The sequence below is a fragment of the Rattus rattus genome, chromosome 2, assembly GCF_011064425.1.
Source record: "Rattus rattus isolate New Zealand chromosome 2, Rrattus_CSIRO_v1, whole genome shotgun sequence".
In the NCBI taxonomy this organism is placed as follows: Eukaryota; Metazoa; Chordata; class Mammalia; order Rodentia; family Muridae; genus Rattus; species Rattus rattus.
In genome coordinates, this window is record NC_046155.1 from 174,556,878 (window position 1) to 174,579,384 (window position 22,507).

At 40.7% G+C, this 22,507-nt stretch overlaps 1 protein-coding gene across 1 annotated transcript in view; it reads right to left on the reverse strand.

Annotated features, from left to right (window-relative positions):
- The window catches only part of LOC116893416 (vomeronasal type-2 receptor 26-like), a 39,499-nt gene extending 21,103 nt beyond the window's left edge, over nt 1-18,396 (reverse strand). The window contains exons 1-4 of the mRNA XM_032895198.1: nt 18,315-18,396; nt 17,396-17,570; nt 6,785-7,076; nt 2,105-2,902 (exon numbers count right to left, since the gene is read on the reverse strand). Of these exons, the coding sequence (XP_032751089.1) occupies nt 2,105-2,902; nt 6,785-7,076; nt 17,396-17,570; nt 18,315-18,396 (1,347 nt within the window). The remainder of the gene's footprint in view (nt 1-2,104; nt 2,903-6,784; nt 7,077-17,395; nt 17,571-18,314) is intronic.
- Nucleotides 18,397-22,507: the final 4,111 nt, after the last annotated feature.

A 22,507-nucleotide genomic window follows, 5' to 3' on the forward strand; every position in this document is an offset into this window, starting at 1 on the left:
GAGTCAAATGTACCAAAAGCATTATATAACTATGAAATTGCAATCCTCTCTGCCTGAAAACCATCTTTCTCCTAGTCTGCACCTCCATCAGGGGCAGATTTGTGTGACTGCTCCTCTTCCACACCATTCATCCTTCCCATCTCCCAGGAGGTCTGCTGTAAGCAGGGACACAGGTGAGACCCCCCAGCCCCAACCATGATAACAGCTGGTACACCCACAGAGCCCAGCAGATGTAGGATCTATCCTTTGTGCCCAAGTGCCATCTTTCCTCTGTGCTGGATCCTCACCCAGTGCAGATTTGTATACCTGCTCCTCTCATAAGCTCCATAGTCTGCTTGTCTCCCAGGAGGTCAGACATAACCAGGGACACAGGAAGCCTATCCTAACCAGACACAGCACTTCCTGCCTCCCAGGAGGCCTGAGATTCCACCTTATACCAATCAGAATATCCAAGAGCAAAAACCCAAGTGATAGTACATGCTGAAGAGAATGTGGAGAAAGGACCACTCCTCCATTGCTGGTGGGATTGGGAACTGATGCAATCACTCTGGTAATCAATCTGATGGTTCTTCAGAAAACTGGAAATAGTTCCACCTGAATACTGTGCTGTGCTGCTCGTTAGCATCTATCCAAAACATGCCCCACCATAGAAGCCTTATTTGTAAAAGCCATAAATAAGAAATAGCCCAGAAGTCCCTCAACTGAAGAATGGATACAGAAAATGTGTTTAACTTACACAATGGAATATTATTCAGCTATTAAGAATGAGAACATCATGAACCTTGCAGACAAATGGATGGAACTAGAAAATATCCTGAGTGAGATAACCCAGACTCAAAAGGACATGAGTGGTATATATTCACTGATAAGTGGATATAACCCCCAAAGTGCAGAGTGCCCATGATACAACTCACAGACAATATGAAGCTTTACAAGAAGGAAGGCCCAAATGTGATACTTCAGTCTTACTCACAAAGGGGAACAAAATAATCATGGAAGGCAGGAGGAGACAGAACAACAATGCCAACCAACCAGAGCTTCCAGGTACAAAACCACTACCAAAAGACTACATGGACTGACCTAGGGCTCCAATTGCATATGTAGCAGAGAATAGCCTTGTTGGGGCACCAGTGGAAGGGGAAGCTCTTGGTCCTGCCAAGGTTGGATCCCTAGTGCAGGGGAATTTGGGGGGGGGCAGTAAGGGGGATGGATGGAGGGAATACCTGTATGTGGGAGGGTGAGGGGCTGGGGCTTATGGGCAGGAAACTAGGAAAGGGAATAACATTTGAAATGTAAGTAAAGAAATGTCTCTAATAAAAAATATAAAAAAAGTAAAAAATTATGAAATAATTTTTTAAAGTACAAAAAAAAGTGTTAGGTTGTGGGCGTTGGCTCAGTAATTAAATCAGTTGCCACAGAAGCTTGAAGATAGGACTACAAATATGCACAATCCCCAAATGGATGTAGCAACTCCTCTGTATTTACAACTTCAGGGAGTGGAGACAGGAGATACAGTAGTTCTTTAGAAGGACTAGCCATATCAATAACTTCTGGGTTTGAGTGAGAGACCATGATTGAAAGAAAAGGTAGAAGAGTGATTGAAGGGTAATTTCTTATATCCTCAGACCTTCCCACATATATTCACACACCTGTGCATACTATCCACATCTTCCTGCATGTATACACACATGTGCTCCTATACCAATTAATCAGTCAATGAATGAATGAATGAATCAAACCAACCAATGGCATTTGCTATCTGTTTGAAATTCTGATTTGCATCATGCCTATACTAAAATCATCCTGTGTTTATGAAAACTCAAATTTTGGATGCTAGAAAAATGTAATATTATCTGGAAATTTAATCGTACTAGGTATCTTGTATTGGCTAGGTCAAGCAATACTATAGGGACTGGGATCATCTGAGATCAAACACATAGCATGGTATTTTATTTAATACAGTTTCTGAGATGCCTCTCAGTTGAGAGGATGAGATATTCCCGATGAAATATATGGTCTGCTACATCTCTATAGCTTAGTATAAACCATTGTTCCTGTTCCATGACCATCCCCAAATCATTCACTTCACATAGGTCTCTCTTACCTGCCAGGGCTGGAAGTCCTGGGAGATTGTACTTTTCCCATCCTGGTGATCACTGGCTATCATATCATGTAGGGCATGGGCAATGCTGTAGACAGCTGCGTAAGCTGCATCAGTTTTACTCACTTCTGGGAAAGGATGTGGCTTGTTTTTTAGGCTCTCATCTCCTGAACAGAACTGGACATCCTCTGTTACTGTGTTGTTCTGGTTGGGCCATGTACAATCAAAAGTGAACTCCCAGAACTTTTTTATAAACATGTCTTCTGGGGTCTGGCTGGGGCGCAAGTGATCAAGGAACTCAGGGAAGCCAATAGCCCTGCTGCTATGAGGCAAAAGGCTAAATGTGCCTTGCAAGACCTGGGAAATATCTGGAATAGTTAGAGTGAGTGCTATGTGCAGAGTATCCTTGCTTACCCACACCTGTCCTGAGAAAGGGACAGCCAGTAAGCCATACAGGATGAGTTGGAAATTTGAATTGCTTAGGAAAACCAGAACAACTCTAGCTGTACATTTCTGCATCTTCTGGACAGTCTCTTCAATCTTAGCCAAGGACAAATGGGAAGGAACACGGAGGTGGAATTCAATGCAAACCTCAGCTGAGGTCAGCATTTGAGTGGCTAGAGAGCTGGCTTGCTGCCCAAAGTCATCATCTTGGGCCAGTATGATCACCCAGGACCACTGAAAGTGAATTATCAGCTGGGTGACTGCACGGGAGGATGTAAGGTCACTAGTCAGGGTCCGAAGAAAAGATGGAAACTGGATCTTGTCACTCAGGCTGGGTAATGATGATCCATGACTGACCTGTGAAGGAACAGCCAGACACTGAAAATGGATGAGATCCTGGACTCAGGTGAAAGTTGATAGCTTGGTTTGATTGTGAGAAGAAGGGGTCTGGTGAGATACCTCAGTAAATCACGCCCTTGTTCTTGCAGAGGACCCCACTTAGATTCCCAACACCCACATCAAGTAGCCTGTAACTCCAGCCCCAGGAGTTGCCTCTGGCTTACCCTGGTAACTGTGACATAAACTCAAACATAAACATACACACACACACACACACACACACACACACACACACACACACACACACACACACACACACACACAGAGAGAGAGAGAGAGAGAGAGAGAGAGAGAGAGAGAGAGAGAGGTGAGATTATATTAAAATATAAAACATGAAGATATTTATGAAAGGACTTGCACATCATGCTTTGGGAATTGCACTGTTTCAATCAATCAGCTATGTGTGCCTCAATGGCTGGTCATCCTTAAGAGCCCTGTTACTCCTGCAGTGAATCCCAGAGCCATAGTTCTTTTTGTTTTCCTTTCAGTATCTGTCCTTTCCACTGCCCCTTCATATTTTCATCCTGAGTTTCAGCTAGACTTGGGTTGATTCTCTGGTTTACACACAGCTATTGAGATGTTCTTTGTAAATTTGTGTGTTATGATGTTTATGGTGTGTTTATGTGTGTGTGTGTGTGTGTGTGTGTGTGTGTGTGTGTGTGTGTGTGTGTGCACCTTTGATGATGCATGTATGGATGTCAGAAAAAAATTATGGAGGACTGTTTTTCTTCTTCCACCATCTGTCTTCTTTCACCTGATGAGCTTCCTAGCTGTTTATAATAAGAACCAATAAGTTATGGGCTCTTATCAGTCCACCATTGTGTGATTTTTCATGTTTGAAAGAAAAAGGAATCTGTCTGATTTGTCAATTTGTCTAGGAAATAATGGTACAGTGTTCTCAAAAGAGATGTGACAACTGGAATTCATTGTCTGTGTGTTTTTATGAAAGGCACAGATGTGGCTTAACAGCCTCACAGTACGTGTTGAAAACCTTTTCCTGTTACTACAAAATCTATAATTGTTATACAATCTAGTATCTTGTTGGTTTAAATGGAGGGATACAATTGACTCAATCTCATAAGCATGGTCATGCCAACCTGTCCCATGAAACACACATTATTAGTTGAAAAATTATATTTTAATAGAAATATTACAGTACCATACTAAAAATAGGGTTTTGCCTGCAATTACAATGGTCCTGCGTCTGCAGCCCTTGGAGAACAGAAGAAGGAGTCACGTTAGTGGAAATGAATTTACAGATGGATGTGAGCCACTAAGGAGATAACCTTATGTTCTCTGCAAGAGCAGAAAATGGTTTTAACCTCTGAGCCATCTCTCTAGTCTGTGGAATTTAACTGAAGCTTATCTTGTAACCCCACACATTTTAAAGAACAAGAAGTTCTTTAAAAATGTTTAATTCATCATGTTTCTTCTCTGAGCATGGTAGTGCACAGCACTCAGGAACTGATGAAAGAGGATTAAGAGTTCAATGACAGGCTTGATTACACAGAGAGATGCTGCTTCAACATGTGCACACAGAAAGACAAACAAACAGACATGGACACAGACACAGACAGGCACACCCACACAGACAAGCACACAGGTATGAATGAAGTCATGAATTTATTGACAGGTTTTGTTTAAAAGAGAGCCTCTCTAAAAAGTTATTTCTCTCACATGTGTTTGTTCCAACACAAAAAAGCTAATCAATATTTTAGTGATTGATTCTATGGCTTAACACAATTGCCATTTGTCTCAGTAATTCTATCTACATTCCTAAGATGGACAAAAGTATGTAAGCATTACAAAAAGGAAAGAAAGAAAGCAAACAAAGCCCTATACTCACTATTCATAGAAAGAACATGCTTGAGATCCCCAAAGAGAAAACAGCTGAAGTAATGTTTGTTCATTGGTGTGACCAAAATATCTGACAAGAACTAAGTTGAATGGGGAAGAGGTGTTTTGGGCTCATAGTTTGAGAAGGTATAATCTATATGGTAGTATATGTACAGCAGCATATGTGTCCATGGTATAAGATGTGCATCTGGGAATCTTTACCTCCTCATATCTTGGTAGAAAAAAGCAGAAAAAATACAGGAAGTAGGATCATGTATTGAAATTTAAGGTCCACCTCCAACGACCCTCATCCTAAAAGTTTCATTATCACATAACATGGGTCCAGGGGTGTAGAATTATCATATTTCACATTGAGTGGAATATGAACTGATAAATAGATAAGCAAAACATGGCCTCTATATAAATAAATAAAATTTGAAATTCTCAAGGCACAGGAGTGTTCAAACCCCTCCCATGAGGACCTTCAACTGCCAGGCTCTATCATAGAACACTCTAACTCATCCCCTGCCCTACAGTGTGAAAAGCCCAAACCCAGGATTTGAACTCACCCTAAGCTCTGGTCTTGAAAACCCCCCAATCCTGACCTGGATGGCTCCACCTTAGAAAGCTCCACTCCCAAGACACACTATATAAACAATGTCTTCTCCTCAGTTCTCTGCTGCTTCTCACCCGAGCAGTGGCAGTCACCCTCCTGGATTCTTCCCTCCCAGTAAATCGCCTGTGTGTAGTTTGGTGTGCAGTGTGATGTTGTGGTATTCCTTGGCTCTTTACTGCCAGGATACCATTCCTGTCAGAGTTGTAACATTTAGCAATAATTGTTGATAAGGAGTAAAATGTTGGCACATGATACAAAACGGGTGACCCTTGAAAGTATGCTCAGTGAAAGAAGCCAATCTAGTTATAGTGAGTCTGTTCATATGAAATTACTACAAAAGGCAGATCCACAGAGACAGAAAGTAGTTTAGAGGTTTTCTCAGAGTAGGAATGATGGGATAAGGTAGCCAATTTGCTTGAGGTTGGTGTCTCTGCAAGAAGATGAAAATGTCCTCAGCTCACCTGTAGCAATCATGCCAAAGCAAAAGCCACAGAAGTGTTCATCTTAAATGGATAAATTATCTGCAAGTCACCTGTTAAAGCTATGAACTGAAGAGATGATTGTTATATATAGCTACCCTTGTGGGAATGACAATGATGGTTTGGTTTCAGGGAACATCAATGTGGTAGATAGGAGCTAGTGTCATGAGCCCAACTGCCTAGACTCAAAGTCTAGTTGTAGTTCCTATAACTAGATCACTTACTATATGTTTTTTATCTGTAAGTTGGAAAGATGATTCTTCCGAGTAAATTGTTTGTTACAAAGTTTGGAAGCCTGAGTTTAATTATTAGAAGCAACATAGAAAAACATGACCCTAAAAAGTTGTCTTCTGAAAAACGGGCACCATGGCATTGGTGTAGAGCACATATGCACACAAATACACATATTCAAGAATAAGCACACACAATAATAACAACAATAATAAACAAACAAACAAATAAATAGCTGGAGAGATTGCTAAGTGGTTAGTTAACACTACTTGCTGCTCTTTCAAAGGACCTCATTTTCTTGCACCCTCATGACTTGAAAACCATTTGGAATTACAGTTCTACAAACTCCAATGCCTCTTTTGATTTCCATGGGCACAAGACACCCATATGGCACATAGGCAAAATACTCAATACACATGAAATAAAAATAATTAAATCTTTAAAATTATTTTTAAATAGAAAAAAGAAAATGTCTCAGATTTTTGTCAATGCAGGGGGATGATAATTCTCTCTAAATTATCTATCATGGAGGACAGAACCATGTTGGACATGGAGAATATCTCAGAAAACCTGGCTTTGAAATAGAGGGGCTCATTACTGGGACCATCACCTAAATTTCACTACCATCATTAAGGGGTTCCACTACATTAATTAAGGAATAGGGTTTGAGCAACTCACCTGAGGAAACTTGTACAGTCCCAGAAGTCTGGCCATGGGTACAGACAGGGATGACCGTGTGTCTCCAACCAAGGCAGCCTGTGGAGAGCCATGCTGGCATGTGTAGTTGGGGATGGGCTCATCCTGCCCTGTGAGAAAGCCCATTGTCTCATAGAGGGCTCCATGCACTGAGTCCCCAGAGTTTCGAATGGAGAAGCCAAGTGTCAAATTGGGCAATAAGTGAGCATTCCTATTAATCTCCTCAATGGCAAAGACAAAACTCTGTGCCACCTGGTAGCCCCACCTGGAAACGCTGAGGGAAAGAGAAGCCCACATTTATCACTCATTATGGGACATAATGGAACAAGAATGAACACTGTGATTGAAGTGATCTAAGTAAACAAGTACATCTCAAATACTTCTACAGAGATATGCACAGGAGAACATTCCAGATGAGTCAAAGGGGAGCCAGAGGGAATGTAGAGACATTAATCACAGGGAGAGCTTCAGAATACAGGAGAAACATTTGAAGATCTATTGCACAATCTACTTGTTTAATTTTACCACTCAGGAGGTAGAGGCAGGTGGATCTTTGTAAGATAGAGACCAGAATAGATTACATAGCCAGATTCAGGTAGCCAGAGGCATATAGCAAGACCCTGTCTCAAAGAAAAAAAGAAAATAAATCTTATTGATTACAATTTTTGGTAACTAACATCTATTTCAGAAATGCTCAATTAAGATCCAGAAGATATGGGGACCAGAAGTGAAATGCTGCCTTCAGGACATGACTCAGACACTGCACGCATGTGAGTCTGTCAAAAGCCAATCATGCTCTGCAAATTTCTTTTGTTGGCCTCACTCTTTCTTGCTGAACTATTGGAAAGTGATGTGTTTTGCGTTAAAGACTGTCATTTTATTCAGTCCTGCAACTAACAGGTGACCACACCGGGCTCCAATGGATATTCCAAACACAAAGGCACACACAACAGCCCCAGTTTAATCAGTGAGTAAAAAGGCAGGAATGTGGGAAAGGGACCTCCCATGTGGAGGAGGTAATGATAGGTATGAAAGAAAGATGAGAGGGGCTGGTGGAATGAGAATAAACTAAATGTACCATATAAACATATGAAATCATCAAGGAATAAGTCTAAAAAACTTAAAAACATACATACAAACAATACTAAAATTACTCAAAAAATTAACCAAAAATGACTTGACAGGTCATATTTATATTTATTTATATACTTATCTGTATAATTATGCAGAAACAATAATTAAAGAATAAAAGGCCAGAACCTTGCTAATCCCAGCCCACAGCTCCCTGCTGCCAATCCGCATGGGAGAGAGAGAGCACATCACCCGGACAGGTGGCACTCCTGAGACTGCAGGGCAGGAGAGACCACCAGTACTGCACAACCTTGCTCACATCCCTGTCCCAAGAGGAAACTGTGTAGGGCCTCTGGGAACAGGAAGATAGGGGCACTCAAGCTGCAGGTCCCTTGTGGTCCAGACACCGCCCAGACAGGAAGGGACCTGGTTAAAGAGCTCCCTGCACCCAAATCCTGCGGGAGGGAGAGCTAAACCTTCAGAGGGGCAGTCATGCCTGGAAAGCCAGAAGAGACTACACTCTGCCCACATTTTCTGACTCTAGAGGAAAACACCTAACGCCATCTGGGACCCCTGTGCAGCTGGGGCAGGCCCTTTTGGTTGCCGCCTCTCGGAGAGCTGAAACACAGCCCCCCAGGAGTGACTTCAGGCCCAGGACCAGAGGTAAGACCAACTTTTCTACCCCGTGTGACCTGCCTGATGGACTCACGACACAGGCCCACAGGAACAGCTGAAGACCAGTAGACAGGAAAGACTACAAACCTGAAAGCAGAACACTCTGTTCCTATAACTGGCTGAAAGAAAACAGGAAAACAGGTCTACAGCACTCCTGACACACAGGCTTATAGAATGGTCTAGCCACTGTCAGATAGCAGAACAAGGTTACACCAGAGACAACCTGATGGTGAGAGGCAAGAACAGGAACCCAAGCAACAGAAACCAAGACTACATGGCATCATCAGAGCTCAATTCTCCCACGAAAGGAAATACTGAATACTCAAACACACCAGAAAAAGCAAGATCTAGATTTTAAATCACATTTGATCATGATGATGGAGGACTTCAAGAAAGACATAAAGAACTCCCTTATAGAAGTGCAGTAAAACATAAATAAACAAGTAGAAGACTATAGAGAGGAATCACAAAAATCCCTGAAAGAATTACAGGAAAACACAAACAGGTGAAGGAATTAAAATTGAAATAGAAGCAATAAAGAAAACACAAAGGGAGACAACCCTGAATATAGAAAACTAAAGGAAGAGACAAGGAGCCATAGATACAAGCATCACCAACAGAATGCAAGAGATAGAAGATAGAATCTCAGGAGACAAAGTTTCCATAGAAATCATTGATATAACTGTCAAAGATAATGTAGAAAGGAAAAAGCTACTTGTCCAAAATATACAGGAAATCCAGGACTCAATGAGAAGATCAAATCTAGGTATAATAGGTATAGAAGAGAATGAAGACTTCCAGCTCAAAGGACTAGTAAATGTCTTCAACAAAATCATAAAAGAAAACTTCCCTAACCTAAGGAAAGAGGTGCCCATAAACATACAAGAAGCCTACAGAACTCCAAATAGATTGGACTAGAAAAGAAACTTCTTCAATCAAATAATAGTCAAAACAAAAAATGCATGAAACAAAGAAAGAATATTCAAAGTAGTAAGGGAAAAAGGTCAAGTAACATATAAAGGAAGACCTATCACAATAACACCAGACTTCTCACCAGAGACTATGAAAGCCAGAAGATCCTGGACAGATGTCATACAGACCCTAAGAGAACACAAATGCCAGCCCAGGGTACTGTAATCAGCAAAAGTCTCAATTAACATAGATGGAAAAACCAAGATATTCCATGAGAAAACCAAATTTACACAATATCTTTCTACAAATCCAGCCCTACAAAAATAATAAATGGTAAAGCCTAACATAAGGAGGCAAGCTACACCCTAGAAAAAGCAGGAAACTAATCGTCTTGGCAACAAAACAAAGAGAAGAAAAGCACACAAACATAATCTCACATCCAAATACAAATATAACAGGAAGCAACAATCACTATTCCTTAATATCTCTCAACATCAATGGACTCAGTTCCTCAATACGAAGACATAGGGTAACAAACTGGATATACAATGAAGACCCAGCATTCTGCTGCCTACAGGAAACACACCTCAGAGAGAAAGACAGACACTACCTCAGAGTAAAAGGCTGCAAAACAATTTTCTAAGCAAACAGTGTGAAGAAGGAAGCTGGAGTAGCCATTCTAATATTGAATTAAAATAAATTTTCAACGAAAAGTCATCAAAAAAGATAAGGAAGGACACTTCATATTCATCAAAGGAAAAATCCACCAAGATGAACTCTCAGTCATAAATATCTATGCTCCAAATAGAAGGCCACCTACATGCAAAAAGGAGCATTACTAACGCTCAAAGCACACATTGCACCTCATACAATAATAGTAGATTTCAACACCCGACTCTCATCAATGGACAGATCATGGAACAGAAATTAAACAGAGATGTAGACACACTAAAGAAGTCATGAACTAAATGGACTTAACAGATATTTATAGAACATTCTATTCTAAAACAAAAGGATATACCTTCTTGTTACCACCTCATGGCACTTTCTCCAAAATAGACCATATAATCGGTCTTAAAAGAGGCCTCAACAGATATAGAAAGATAGAAATAATTCCATGTGTCCTGTCAGACCACCACTGGCTAAAGCTGGTCTTCAAGAACAATAACAAAAGCACACCCACATATACATGGAAGTAGAACAACACTCTACTGAATGATAACCTGGTCATGGAAGAAATAAAGAGAGAAATTAAAGACTTCTTAGAATTTAATGAAAATGCAGGTACAACATACCCAAAATTATGGGACACAATGAAAGCTGTGCTAAGAGGAAATCCCATAGCTCTGAGTGCCTGCAGAAAGAAATTGCAGAGAGCATATCTCAGCAGCTTGATAAAATATAAAAAAAGCTCTACAACAAAAAGAAGTAAATATACCCAGGAGGAGAAGAAGGCAGGAAATAATCAAAATCAGAGCTGTAACCAAGCAAGTAGAAACAAAAAGACTATACAAACAATCAACAGAAACAAAAGCTGGTTCTTTGAGAAAATCAACAAGAGAGATAAACCCTTAGCCAGACTAACCAGAAGACACAGAGAGTGTGTCCAAAGTATCAAAATCAGAAATGAAAGGGAGACATAACTATAGAATCAGAGGAAATTAAAAAAATCATCAGCTCCTACCACAGAAGCCTATATTCAACCACACATGAAAATATGGAGAAAATGGACAATTTCCTAGACAGATACCAGGTAACAAAGTTAAGTAAGGAATAGATAAACCATTAAAACAACTCCAAAACTCCTAAAGAGATAGAAGCAGTCATTAAAAGTCTCCCAACCAAAAAGACCCCAGATCCAGATGGGTTCAGTGCAGAATTCTATCAGATGTTCATAGAAGACCTCAAACCAATACTATCCAAACTTCCACAAAATTGAAGCAGATGGAGCACAACCGAATTCCTTTTATGTAGCCACAATTACTCTTATACCTAAACCATACAAAGACCCAACAAAGAAAGAGAACTTCAGACCAATTTCCCTTATGGATATTGACGAAAAATACTCAATAAAATTCTCCCAAACTGAATCCAAGCACATCAAAACAATCATCCATCATGATCAAGTAGGCTTCATCCCAGGGATGCAGGGATGGTTTAATAAACAGAAAACCATGAATGTAATCTACTATATAAACAAACTAAAAGATAAAAACCACATGATCATTTCATTAGATGCTGAGAAAACATTTCAGAAAATTCAACACCCCTTCATGATAAAAGTCCTGGAAAGAATAGGAATTCAAGGCCCATACCTAAACATAGTAAACACCATATACAGCAAACCAGTAGCAAATATTAAACTACATGGAGAGAAATTGGAAGCAATCCCACTAAAATCAGGGACTAGACATTGCTGCACATTCTCTCCCTGCGTATTCAATATAGTTCTTGAAGTTCTAGCCAGAGCAATCAAACAACAAAAGGTGATCAAAAGGATACCAATTGGAAAGGTCAAAATATCACTATTTGCAGATGATATGATAGTATATTTAAGTGATCCCCAAAGTTCAACCAAAGAACGACTAAACCTGATAAACACCTTCAGCAAAGTGGCTGGGTATAAAATTAACTCAAACAAATCAGTAGCCTTCCACTACACAAAAGAGAAACAAGCAGAGAAAGAAATTAGGAAAACAACACCCTTCATAATAGTCCCAAATAATATAAAATACCTCGGTGTGACTTTAACAAAGCAAGTGAAAGATCTGTATGATAAGAACTTCAATTGCACCTCTGAAAAAAGAAATTGAAGAAGATCTCAGAAGATGGAAAAATCTCCCATGCTCATGGATTGGCAGGATTAATATAGTAAAAATGACCATTTTACCAAAAGCAATCTATAGATTCAATACAATCCCCATCAAAACACCAATCCAATTCTTCAGCAAATTAGACAGAACAATTTGCAAATTCATTTGGAATAACAAAAAACCCAGGATAGCTAAAACTATCCTCAACATTAAAGGACTTCTGGGGGAATCAATATTCCTGAACTCAAGCAGTATTACAGAGCAATAATGATAAAAACTGCATGGTATTGGTACAGAGACAGACAGATAGACAAGTGGAAAAGAAATGAAGACCCAGTAATGAACCCACACACGTATGTTCACTTGATTTTTGAAAACAGAGCCCGAACCATCAAATGGAAAAAAGATAGCATTTTCAGCAAATCGTGCTGGTTAAACTGGAGGTCAACATGTAGAAGAATGCAGATAGATCCATGCTTATCACACTGTAGAAAGCTTAAGTCCAAGTGGATCAAGGACCCCCACATCAAACCAGATACACTCAAACTAATAGAAGAAAAGGTGGGGAAGCATCTCAAACACATGGACACTGGAGAAAATTTCCTGAACAAAACCTCAATGGCTTATGCTCCAAGATCAAGAATCGACAAATGGGATCTCATAAAACTGCAAAGCTTCTGTAAGGCAAAGGACACTGTTGTTAGGACAAAATGACAACGAACACACTGGGAAAACATCTTTACCAATTCTACAACTGATAGAGGGCTTATATCCAAAATATACAAAGAACTCAGGAAGTTAGAACGCAGGGAGACAAATAACCCCATTAAAAAATGGGGTTCAGAGCTAAACAAAGAATTCACAGCTGAGGAATGCTGAATGACTGAGAAAACCATTCTGGAAATCAGTCTGGAGATTCCTCAGAAAATTGGACATTGAACTACCTGAGGATCCAGCTATACCTCTCTTGGGCATATACCCAAAAGATGCCCCAACATATCACAAAGACATGTGCTCCACTATGTTCATAGCAGCCTTATTTATAATAGCCAGAAGCTGGAAAGAACCCAGATGCCCTTCAACAGAGGAATGGATACAGAAAATGTGTTACATCTACACAATGGAATATTACTCAGCTATCAAAAACAATGACTTTATGAAATTCGTAGGCAAATGGATGGAACTGGAAAATATCATCCTGAGTGAGGTAACCCAATCACAGAAAAACACCCATGGTATGCACTCATTGATAATTGCATATTACTCCAAATGCTCGAATTACCCTAGATGCACAGAACACATGAAACTCAAGAAGGATGACCAAAATGGGAATGCTTCACTTCTTCTTTAAAACGGGAACAAGAATACCCTTGGGAGGCAATAAGGAGGCAAAGTTTAGAACAGAGGCAGAAAGAACACCCATTCAGAGCCTACCCCACATGTTGCCTTTACATATACAACCACCAAGCCAGATAATATGGATGAAGCAAAGAAGAGCAGGCTGACAGGAACCATATGTAGATCTCTCCTGAGAAACACAGCCAGAATACAGCAAATATATAAGCGAATGCAATCACTAAACCACTGAACTGAGAATGAGACCCCCCCGTTGAAGGAATCACAGAAAGCAGTGAAAGAGTTTGAAGGGGCTCTTATGGAGACCCCATATGAACAACAATGCCAACCAACCAGAACTTCCAGGGACTAAGCCACTACCCAATGACTGACCCTACATGGACTGACCCTATGCTCCAACTGCATAGTTAGCAATGAATAGCCTAGTAAGAGCACCATTGGAAGGGGAAGCTTTTGGTTCTGCCAAGACTGAACCCCCAGTGAATGTTATTGTTGGTGGGAGGGCAGTAATGTTGGGAGTATGGGGAGGAGAACACCCACATAGAAGGGGGGGGGAAGGGCTAGGCGGGATGTTGGCCTGGAAACCAGGAAAGGAAATAACAATCAAAATGTTAATAAAATTACACGAGTTAATAAAGATGGAAAAAATAGAAAAAAAATAAAAGGCCATAAATTTGAAAGGGAAAGTTATATGAAAGTGTTTAAGGAAGGATATATAGGGTTCTTGAGACAGCAGGATTTCCCTGTATAGTCCTGCCTGGCCAGAAATTTAGAGGTTCATTTGCCTTTGCTTTGTGAGTGCTGGGATTAAAGGCATGTGCCACCACATTCAACTAATGTTGTTATATTTTAATTAAATTTTTAAAAATGATAGTTTGAGAATAAATTATTTTTTGCTTTGAGTCAGAGTATCCACAACACATAGTTTGACCCCACACTCACATCTGAGAGTGGACTTGAACTTCCTTTATTTGTATATGTATATACATGCATGTATAAGCCAGAGGGTTGTGTGTGTGTGTGTGTGTGTGTGTGTGTGTGTGATTGTGTATGTATGTGTGATGTGTATGTGCATATTTCCCTGCGCAGGTGTAAAGGTTGATGTGATATCAAGATACCTTTCTCAATTGCTTCTCCACCCTTTAAAATCATTATTCTGTACACATGTGTTTTTATAGACCCACACATCCTACAACACTCGAAGATCAGGAAACAAGTTCTGAGTCAGCTCTCTTCCCCCACCTTTATGTGGGTTTTAGGAGGAGATCATTCAGGCCATCCATCAGGCTTTAATCCCAAACACTTTATGCCATGAACCATCTCACTACTCCTCTCCATACTTCTTGATGTGACAGGTTACCTCACTGAATCTGGACTTCATCCATTCAGCTAGGCTGCTGCCCAGCAGTCTTTAGGAATCCTCTCATCTTTCTGATCCTAATCAGAGTTATAGATGCTCCACATGGAAAGTTTTACATGGATTGTGGGAATCCAAACTCATACTGTTTATGTTTGCACTGTAGACCAACTCAGGCATATCCTCAGATTCAAGACCTTTATTCCTGATTCCCCCTTCCCTACTGTGGGTTGATGTCTATATGCAGGTGAGGGCAGGCACAAGTTGATGTGAGGCCTGTAATTGGACAGTGAGAAAGGGGGTGAGGACAGAGTTTCGGTAAGGACAGAGAGAAAAAAAAGATAAGGGAGGGACCAAGATAGAGGCAGAGAAGGATGACCCAGATACATGTGGCCTTAAATGGCCACAGGTACTTAGGTTGTTATGAATATTTTTTAATGGATGGATTTTTAGAGGTTAAATTACCTTATCTAAATGGGTAGTTTATATCATTAATTGGTTGTGAGTTTATTGAGTGGACATATTTTGGATTGAGATTTTTTATTGGATATTTTTATTTATATTTCAAATGTTATTCCCTTTCCTATCCCCCCTCCCTTTCTTCTATGTTCCCCTTCCTCAACCACTCCCCCCCTTCCCACCCTGACATTTCCCTACACTGGGGCATCAAGCCTTGGCAGGACCAAGGGCTTCTCATCCATTGGTGCCCAACAATGCCATTCTCTGCTATGCAGCTGGAGCCATGGGTCAGTCCATGTGTACTCTTTGGGTAGTGGTTTAGTTCCTGGAAGCTCTGGTTGGTTGGTATTGTTGTTCTTATGGAGTTGCAAGTACCTTCAACTCCTTCAAACCTTTCCCCATCTCCCCCAGTGGATTGAGAATTTAACATAAATCTGATTGCCGAATTACAAACATCTAGAAACCTGATTTTACCAGGTTTCTGACAGTGTGAGCAGAGTTCGTGGCAGACAGCTAGCCAGGATAGAGTGGCTATGGCATGTGGCTAGCAACAGGGGTGGAGAGACCACTGGGGACAGAGAATAGCTGGGGGCAACGTGACATGGTGCCCATAAACAGCTGCCACTGAGGTGAATGTACCTGTTAATGCCATATGGCCTGACGGTGCCAGCAAGTGAGGGCATGAAGGTATTTATAATATTTACCACAACACCCTTCCACCCACATTAGACTTTAAATGTTCACAGCATTAAAAAAGTAAGTGTGCAAATAATGAGTTTGTTGGTGAATTTTGTTAATTATCCTACAATATATGCATTTTAAATATATCGCACTTTATGCAATACATACATTATTATACATTGGCTAAAAATTAATATGATTACTAAGTATGGTAGCACACATTGTGATTCCTGCACTCTGGTAGGGGCAGGCAGATAATGACTTTTAGACTAGCCTCATCTACACAGACAGACACTGTATCCAAAACTAGGCAAGCTTGTGTGGTGGTTCATGCCTGTAATCCCATATTTGGTGCTACCTGTATTACACAAGGAATTACAGCACCAAGTCTTAACACTAAGTGAGATATAGTCTCACCAAAAACAAAAAGTCATTTACATATTGTTAAATGTGAAAATGCAGAAATAAATGTCTCCTGCATTTGTAGTTGAATACAGAATGATTGTAGTTTTTTTTTTTTTAAAAAAACACTCTTAATAAGTGTTTTTGATTCAGGTCACACAATGTTCCTCAATCTTGGCTGAAAGTCACTATCTCTTGGCTCACCTTTATGAACCCTAGGTGTACAGTCATATATCCCATATTCAGCAATTGTTTCAATAAAATTAACTATTTATAAAGATTCAAAAATAATAATAACCAGAAAGGCTGTGTGTAGTAATATTTTTGGGAATGCTGGAACAAAAAATGGGAAAAAGGTAGGTTATTGATATGGCTTAGCTCATGGAGTTAGATCCTCATCAACTGAATGTGGTATATTTCCCAAGAGGTAGAAATTCAAGGTCATCTTTGACTATCTAGAGTTGGAGGCAACATGATATTCTTAGAAAAAAATACCAAGCAAAAGGAATAAAATAGAGAGGAACCACAGGGGCTTATGGTTTATGGAAAAATCTATTAATTACACAATCATTCATTCAATAAGCACACCTAACTGGACCCTATTTCAAGAAGGAAGGATATACAAAAGAATAAAGAATCTACATCTGACCTGTGGAGCACATACATTACAGCCAATCCATGGGCAGTGTATATTTCAATCTGATATAGAGAAGAAAAAAAGATGGAGAGAGGTGATATAAAAGGAGAGCAGAACTACTTCATTTACACACAGAGACAAGGTGGCCTTGTAGCTGGGTCTGAGAATCAACCTTGTAAAGCTGCTTCTGGTTTTCAGAGACTCCTACCTACCCTGCATCTTGCACTTACCCTGAATCCTGCAGCTCAGCTGGTGGGGCAGTGAAATTAGACAGGGTATCATCAGAGAACCGAAAGATAGAGAAGCTGCCCCCAACCAATATATCTCCAGGCCGGTTAAATTGAGGTCTCTCTTTTGGCAACAGCCAGGCTCTTGGTCCAGAATGCGCAGGGTCAGAGGGACAGCCTAGGAGAACAGGAAGAAGAATGCACAACCACATATCTGCTAGGGGGCCAGACAGCCAATGACAGGACAGCCCCATATGGGGCAGTGGCTAGCAGTGAAGGGGTCTTTTATCTGGGAGATTGCCTTCGATAAAGCACCTGAGGCTAAGACCACGCTGGGAAGTCTAGGCTTGTAGGCAGTGAGGAGAATATTGATCATAATGTGGTGGAGGTGGATGAATATTAAATCCCAGAGCAATTAAAAGTTGTATTCCCTTCTCCTGAGGTTTCCTAGCCTCTCTTATGCAAGGTGGCAGCTCAGGGCATCATCTGAAGAGTGACAATGGGACAGACTGTCTCCTGAGGAACTTGCAAGCTCAGCTGTGCCCAGGATGCTCAGGGCACTGTGTTGGAGAAAGGCCACAGATGGGTACAAGAAGCAATTAACCAAGTAGATGGCATGAGTTATGTTGAGCACATACTTCACACTCCATAAACTCTTCATTTTCCCTCCATGTTTCTGTACTTGGGTGATCCACCAGTCCTACATAATCTTTGAAGTTCTTTGAGGAAATACCAGGGAGGTTTTATCATGGAGAATTGAACCTACATGAAATTAAACAGCAAACAATAAATGTTCTTGTCCTTGTCGAGCATAACCAGTCATCCTTGGCTACTGCACCTTTTTTCTATCTTTTGAAAACAAATTCCAAGGCTGGAAAGATGGTTTAGTAGGTAAATTCACATGGTACACAAACCTGCTTACCTGCATTTGATCCCAAGAACTCATATAACCATAGAAGAGGAGAACTCTTCAAAGTTGTCCTCTGATTCCACGTTGAAGCCATGGTAGAGATAAACACCCCCCCAATGCACTTCATAAGTCACAATAGATAAATTTTATGTAAAATGACAAATCTCAAGTTCTGATAACCATAATCCCATTCCTTTTTTTGTCTTTTTTCTTTATTTAATTTTATTTTTTCTTGAATATTTTATTTATTTACATTTCAAATGTTACCCTCTCTCCCCCTCGCCCACACCCCCTTCCCTCCTGCTTCTATGAAGATGCTCCCACTCCCACCCACCCACTCCCACCTCAACATCCTGACATTCCTCTACATTGGGAAACAAGCCTTCACAGTACCAATGGATTTTTCTCCTATTTATGCTGGACAATGCTATTCTCTGCTACATATGTGGCTGGAGCCATGGGTCCCTCCATGTGTACTCAATGGTTGGTGGTTTAGTCCCTGAGAGCTGTGGTGGGGTTTGATTTGTTGATATCGTTGTTCTTCCTATGGGGTTGCAGACCCCTTCTGCTCCTTCAGTCTTTTCTCTGACTCTTCTAGTGAGGTCCCCTTCTTCAGTCCAATGGTTAGCTGCAACCACTCTCATCTGTATCAGTAGGGTTCTGGCAGAGTCTCTCAGGAGACACCCATATCTAGCTCCATAAACTCATTCTTAAAGTTAAAAATATGGGCTGGAAAGATGGCTCAGAGGTTAAGAGCACTGACACTTCTTCCAGCGGTCCTGAGTTCAATTCCCAGCAACCACATGGTGGCCCACAACCATCTGTAATAGAATCTGATGCCCTCTTTTGGTGTGTCTGAAGACAGTGACAGTGTACTCATCTATCTATCTATCTATCTATCTATCTATCTATCTATCTATCTATCTATCTATCTATCTATCTATCTATCTATCTAAATAAAAATCTTTTAAAAAAGTTTGAGACAGGTGAAAAAGATGACTCCACAATTTAGGAAGACACATGCTGCTAAGGCTGAGGACCCTCACTAAAGCGCCAAGTCCCACTCTTTGGGGGAGAGAACTGATGTCTGCAATTTGCACTTTGACTTACATATATGTTGTGTGGCATTTGCATATCCCCAAAAGGTATGGAAGCCCAGAAGGAGAACACAGAAACACCTCAATCTATCAATCGATAAATATAAAATTATAAAGGAAGAACCAAAACTCCACCAAAACTCCAAAAACTCCATTTCACTGATATTTTAGCCTATAGTTAATTAACATTCTCTTTCAATAGTTTGACCATTCTTATAAATCAGAATATAATGAAAAGATCATACTCTATAACTGATTGATAGTTCTTTTTAATGTCATGTTTATTGAGACATAATGACATTATTGTACAATATATTCATTTACATTATCCCACTTTCTAGAAGTGGAAGTAAACCTACAATGCCTGCACTTGGAAGGTTGAAGCAGCAAGATTGCTACAAGTTTGAAGCAAGAGTGGATGTCAGTGAAAGATGCTGTCCAACATAAATTAAAGCAGATGACAATTAATTTGTTTTAAACATATACTCATGTTGCTTTATAAAGATTATCATGTAATTTTATTTATTTATTTTTAATTAAGCATGAGTGGCAGTATGAGCACATGTGCTCACATAGGCCAGAGCTGTTGGATCCCTAGAGCTGTAATTACAGGTGAATATGAGCTGCGTGGCATGGGATATGGCAACCAAACTGGGGTCCTCTGGAGGAGTAGTAAGTGTTCTGAAACACTGAGCCACTACTCCAGTCCCACAAAGTCAGTTTCATCAATTCATCACCCCAGAAAGCAATACTGCACCCTTTCCTCTTCACTTCTCTTGGCCAATTTCCCCTCCACAAAGATCAAAAACCACTAGTATAATGTATGTCATTATAGGTTTGCTCCTTCATAATATTTCATTAAATATAATATTAAAATATATTATTTGGAGTAATTTTCTTTTTATTCATTTTTATTTGATATTTTTCTATCTACATTTCAAACATTATCCTGATTCCCAGTTTCCCATCAGAAACTCCCTATCGTATCCCTCCATTCCCTGCCTCCATGAAGGTGCCCTCACCTACCACACCAACTCCCTCCTGCCTCCCCACCCTGGCATTCCCCTTATTGGGCCATTGAGCCTTCACAGGACCAAGAGCCTCTCCTCCCATTGATGCCAGACAAGGCCATCCTATGCTACATATGTGGCTGGATACAAGGGTTGCTCCATGTGTACTCTTTTGTTGGTAGTTTAGGCCCTGGGAGCTCTGGGGTGTTTGTTTTGTTGATGTTGTTGTTCTTTCTATGGAATTGCAAAGTCCCTCGCTACCTCAGTACTTTCTCTACATACTCCACTAGGGAACCCTTTCTCAGTCCAATGGTTTACTGTAAGCACCTGCCTCTGTATTTGTCAGGCTCTGACAGGGCCTTTCAGGAGACAGCTATATCAGGCTCCTGTCACCATGAACTTCTTGGCATTCCCAATAGTGACTGGATTTAATGACTGCATGTGGGATGGATCCCAATGGGAACAGTAGCTGGATGGCATTTCTTTCAGTCTCTGCTCAATATTTTGTCTACATTTTTCCTCCTGTGAATATTTTTGTTCACCCTTCTAAGAAGGACTGAAACATTTGCACTTTGGTCATCTTCTTCTTAAGTTTCATGTAGTGTGTGGATTGCATCTTGGGTAATCTGAGCTTTTGGACTAATATCCACTTATCAGTGAGTGCATACCATGTGTGTATTTTTTTTAGTGGGGGGTTGGGTTACCTCACTCAGGATAATATTTTCTAGTTCCATCCATTTGTCTATGAATTTCATTAAATCATGTTTTTAATAGCTGAGTAGTAGTCTATTGTGTAGATGTACCACATTTTCTGTATCCATTCCTCTGTTGAAGGGCATCTGGGTTCTTTCCAGATTCTGGCTATTATAAATAAGGCTGACATGAACATAGTGGAGCAAGTGTCCTTGTCATATGTTGGAGCATATTTTTGGGTATCTGCCCAAGAGAGGTATAGCTGGGTTCAATGTCCAATTTTCTGAGGAACCTCCAGATTGACTTCCAGAATGGTTGTACTAGTCTGCAATACCACCAACAATGGAGGAGTGTTCCTCTTTCTCCACATCCTTGCCAGCATTTGCTGTCACCTGAGTTTTTGATCTTAGCCATTCTCACTGGTGTGAGGTGAAATCTCAGGGTTGTTTTGATTTGCATTTCCCTTATGACTAAAGATGTTGAACATTTCTTTAGGTGTTTCTCAGCCATTTGATATTCCTCAGCTGTGAATTCTTTGTTTAGCTCTGAACCCCATTTTTAATAGGGTTATTTTTCTCCCTGCAGTCTAACTTCTTGTATATTTTGGATATAAGCCCTCTATCTGTTGTAGAATTGGTAAAGATCTTTTCCCAATCTGTTGGTTGCCGTTTTGTCCTAACCACAGTGTCCTTTGCCTTACAGAAGCTTTGCAGTTTTATGAGGTCCCATTTGTCCATTCTTGATCTTAGAGCATAAGCCATTGGTGTTTTGTTCAGGAAATTTTCTCTAGTGCCCATGTGTTCGAGATGCTTCCCCAGTTTTTCTTCTATTAGTTTGAGTGTATCTGGTTTGATGTGGAGGTCCTTGATCCACTTGGACTTAAGCTTTGTACAGGGTGATAAGCATAGATCGATCTGCGTTCTTCTACAGGCTGACTTCCAGTTGAACCAGCACCATTAGCTGAAAATGCTATCTTTTTGGACCGGACACTTCCGGTTTTTAGCGGGAGTCCCAATCTCCAGCTCCCTGCCTCCAGCTCACTGTTCCCAAACCCCGTGGGAGAGAGAGCTCACCACCCGGACAGGTGGGCACCTCTGCAGAGCAGAAGAGACCACCAACACTGCCCACCCCTGCCCACATCCCTGGCCCAAGAGGAAACTGTATATGGCCTCTGGATTCCCTTGGAAAAGGGCACAGGAGCAGGAAATCCGCTGCGTCTGAGACACCGCCAGAACCTGAAGGGACCGACTGGATAAACAGTTCTCTGCACCCAAATCCTGTGGGAGGGAGAGCTAAACCTTCAGAGAGGCAGACATGCCTGGGAAACCAGAAGAGTCTACACTTGGCCCACATCTCTGATGCCAGAGGAAAACACCAAATGCTATCTGGAACCCTGGTGCATGGA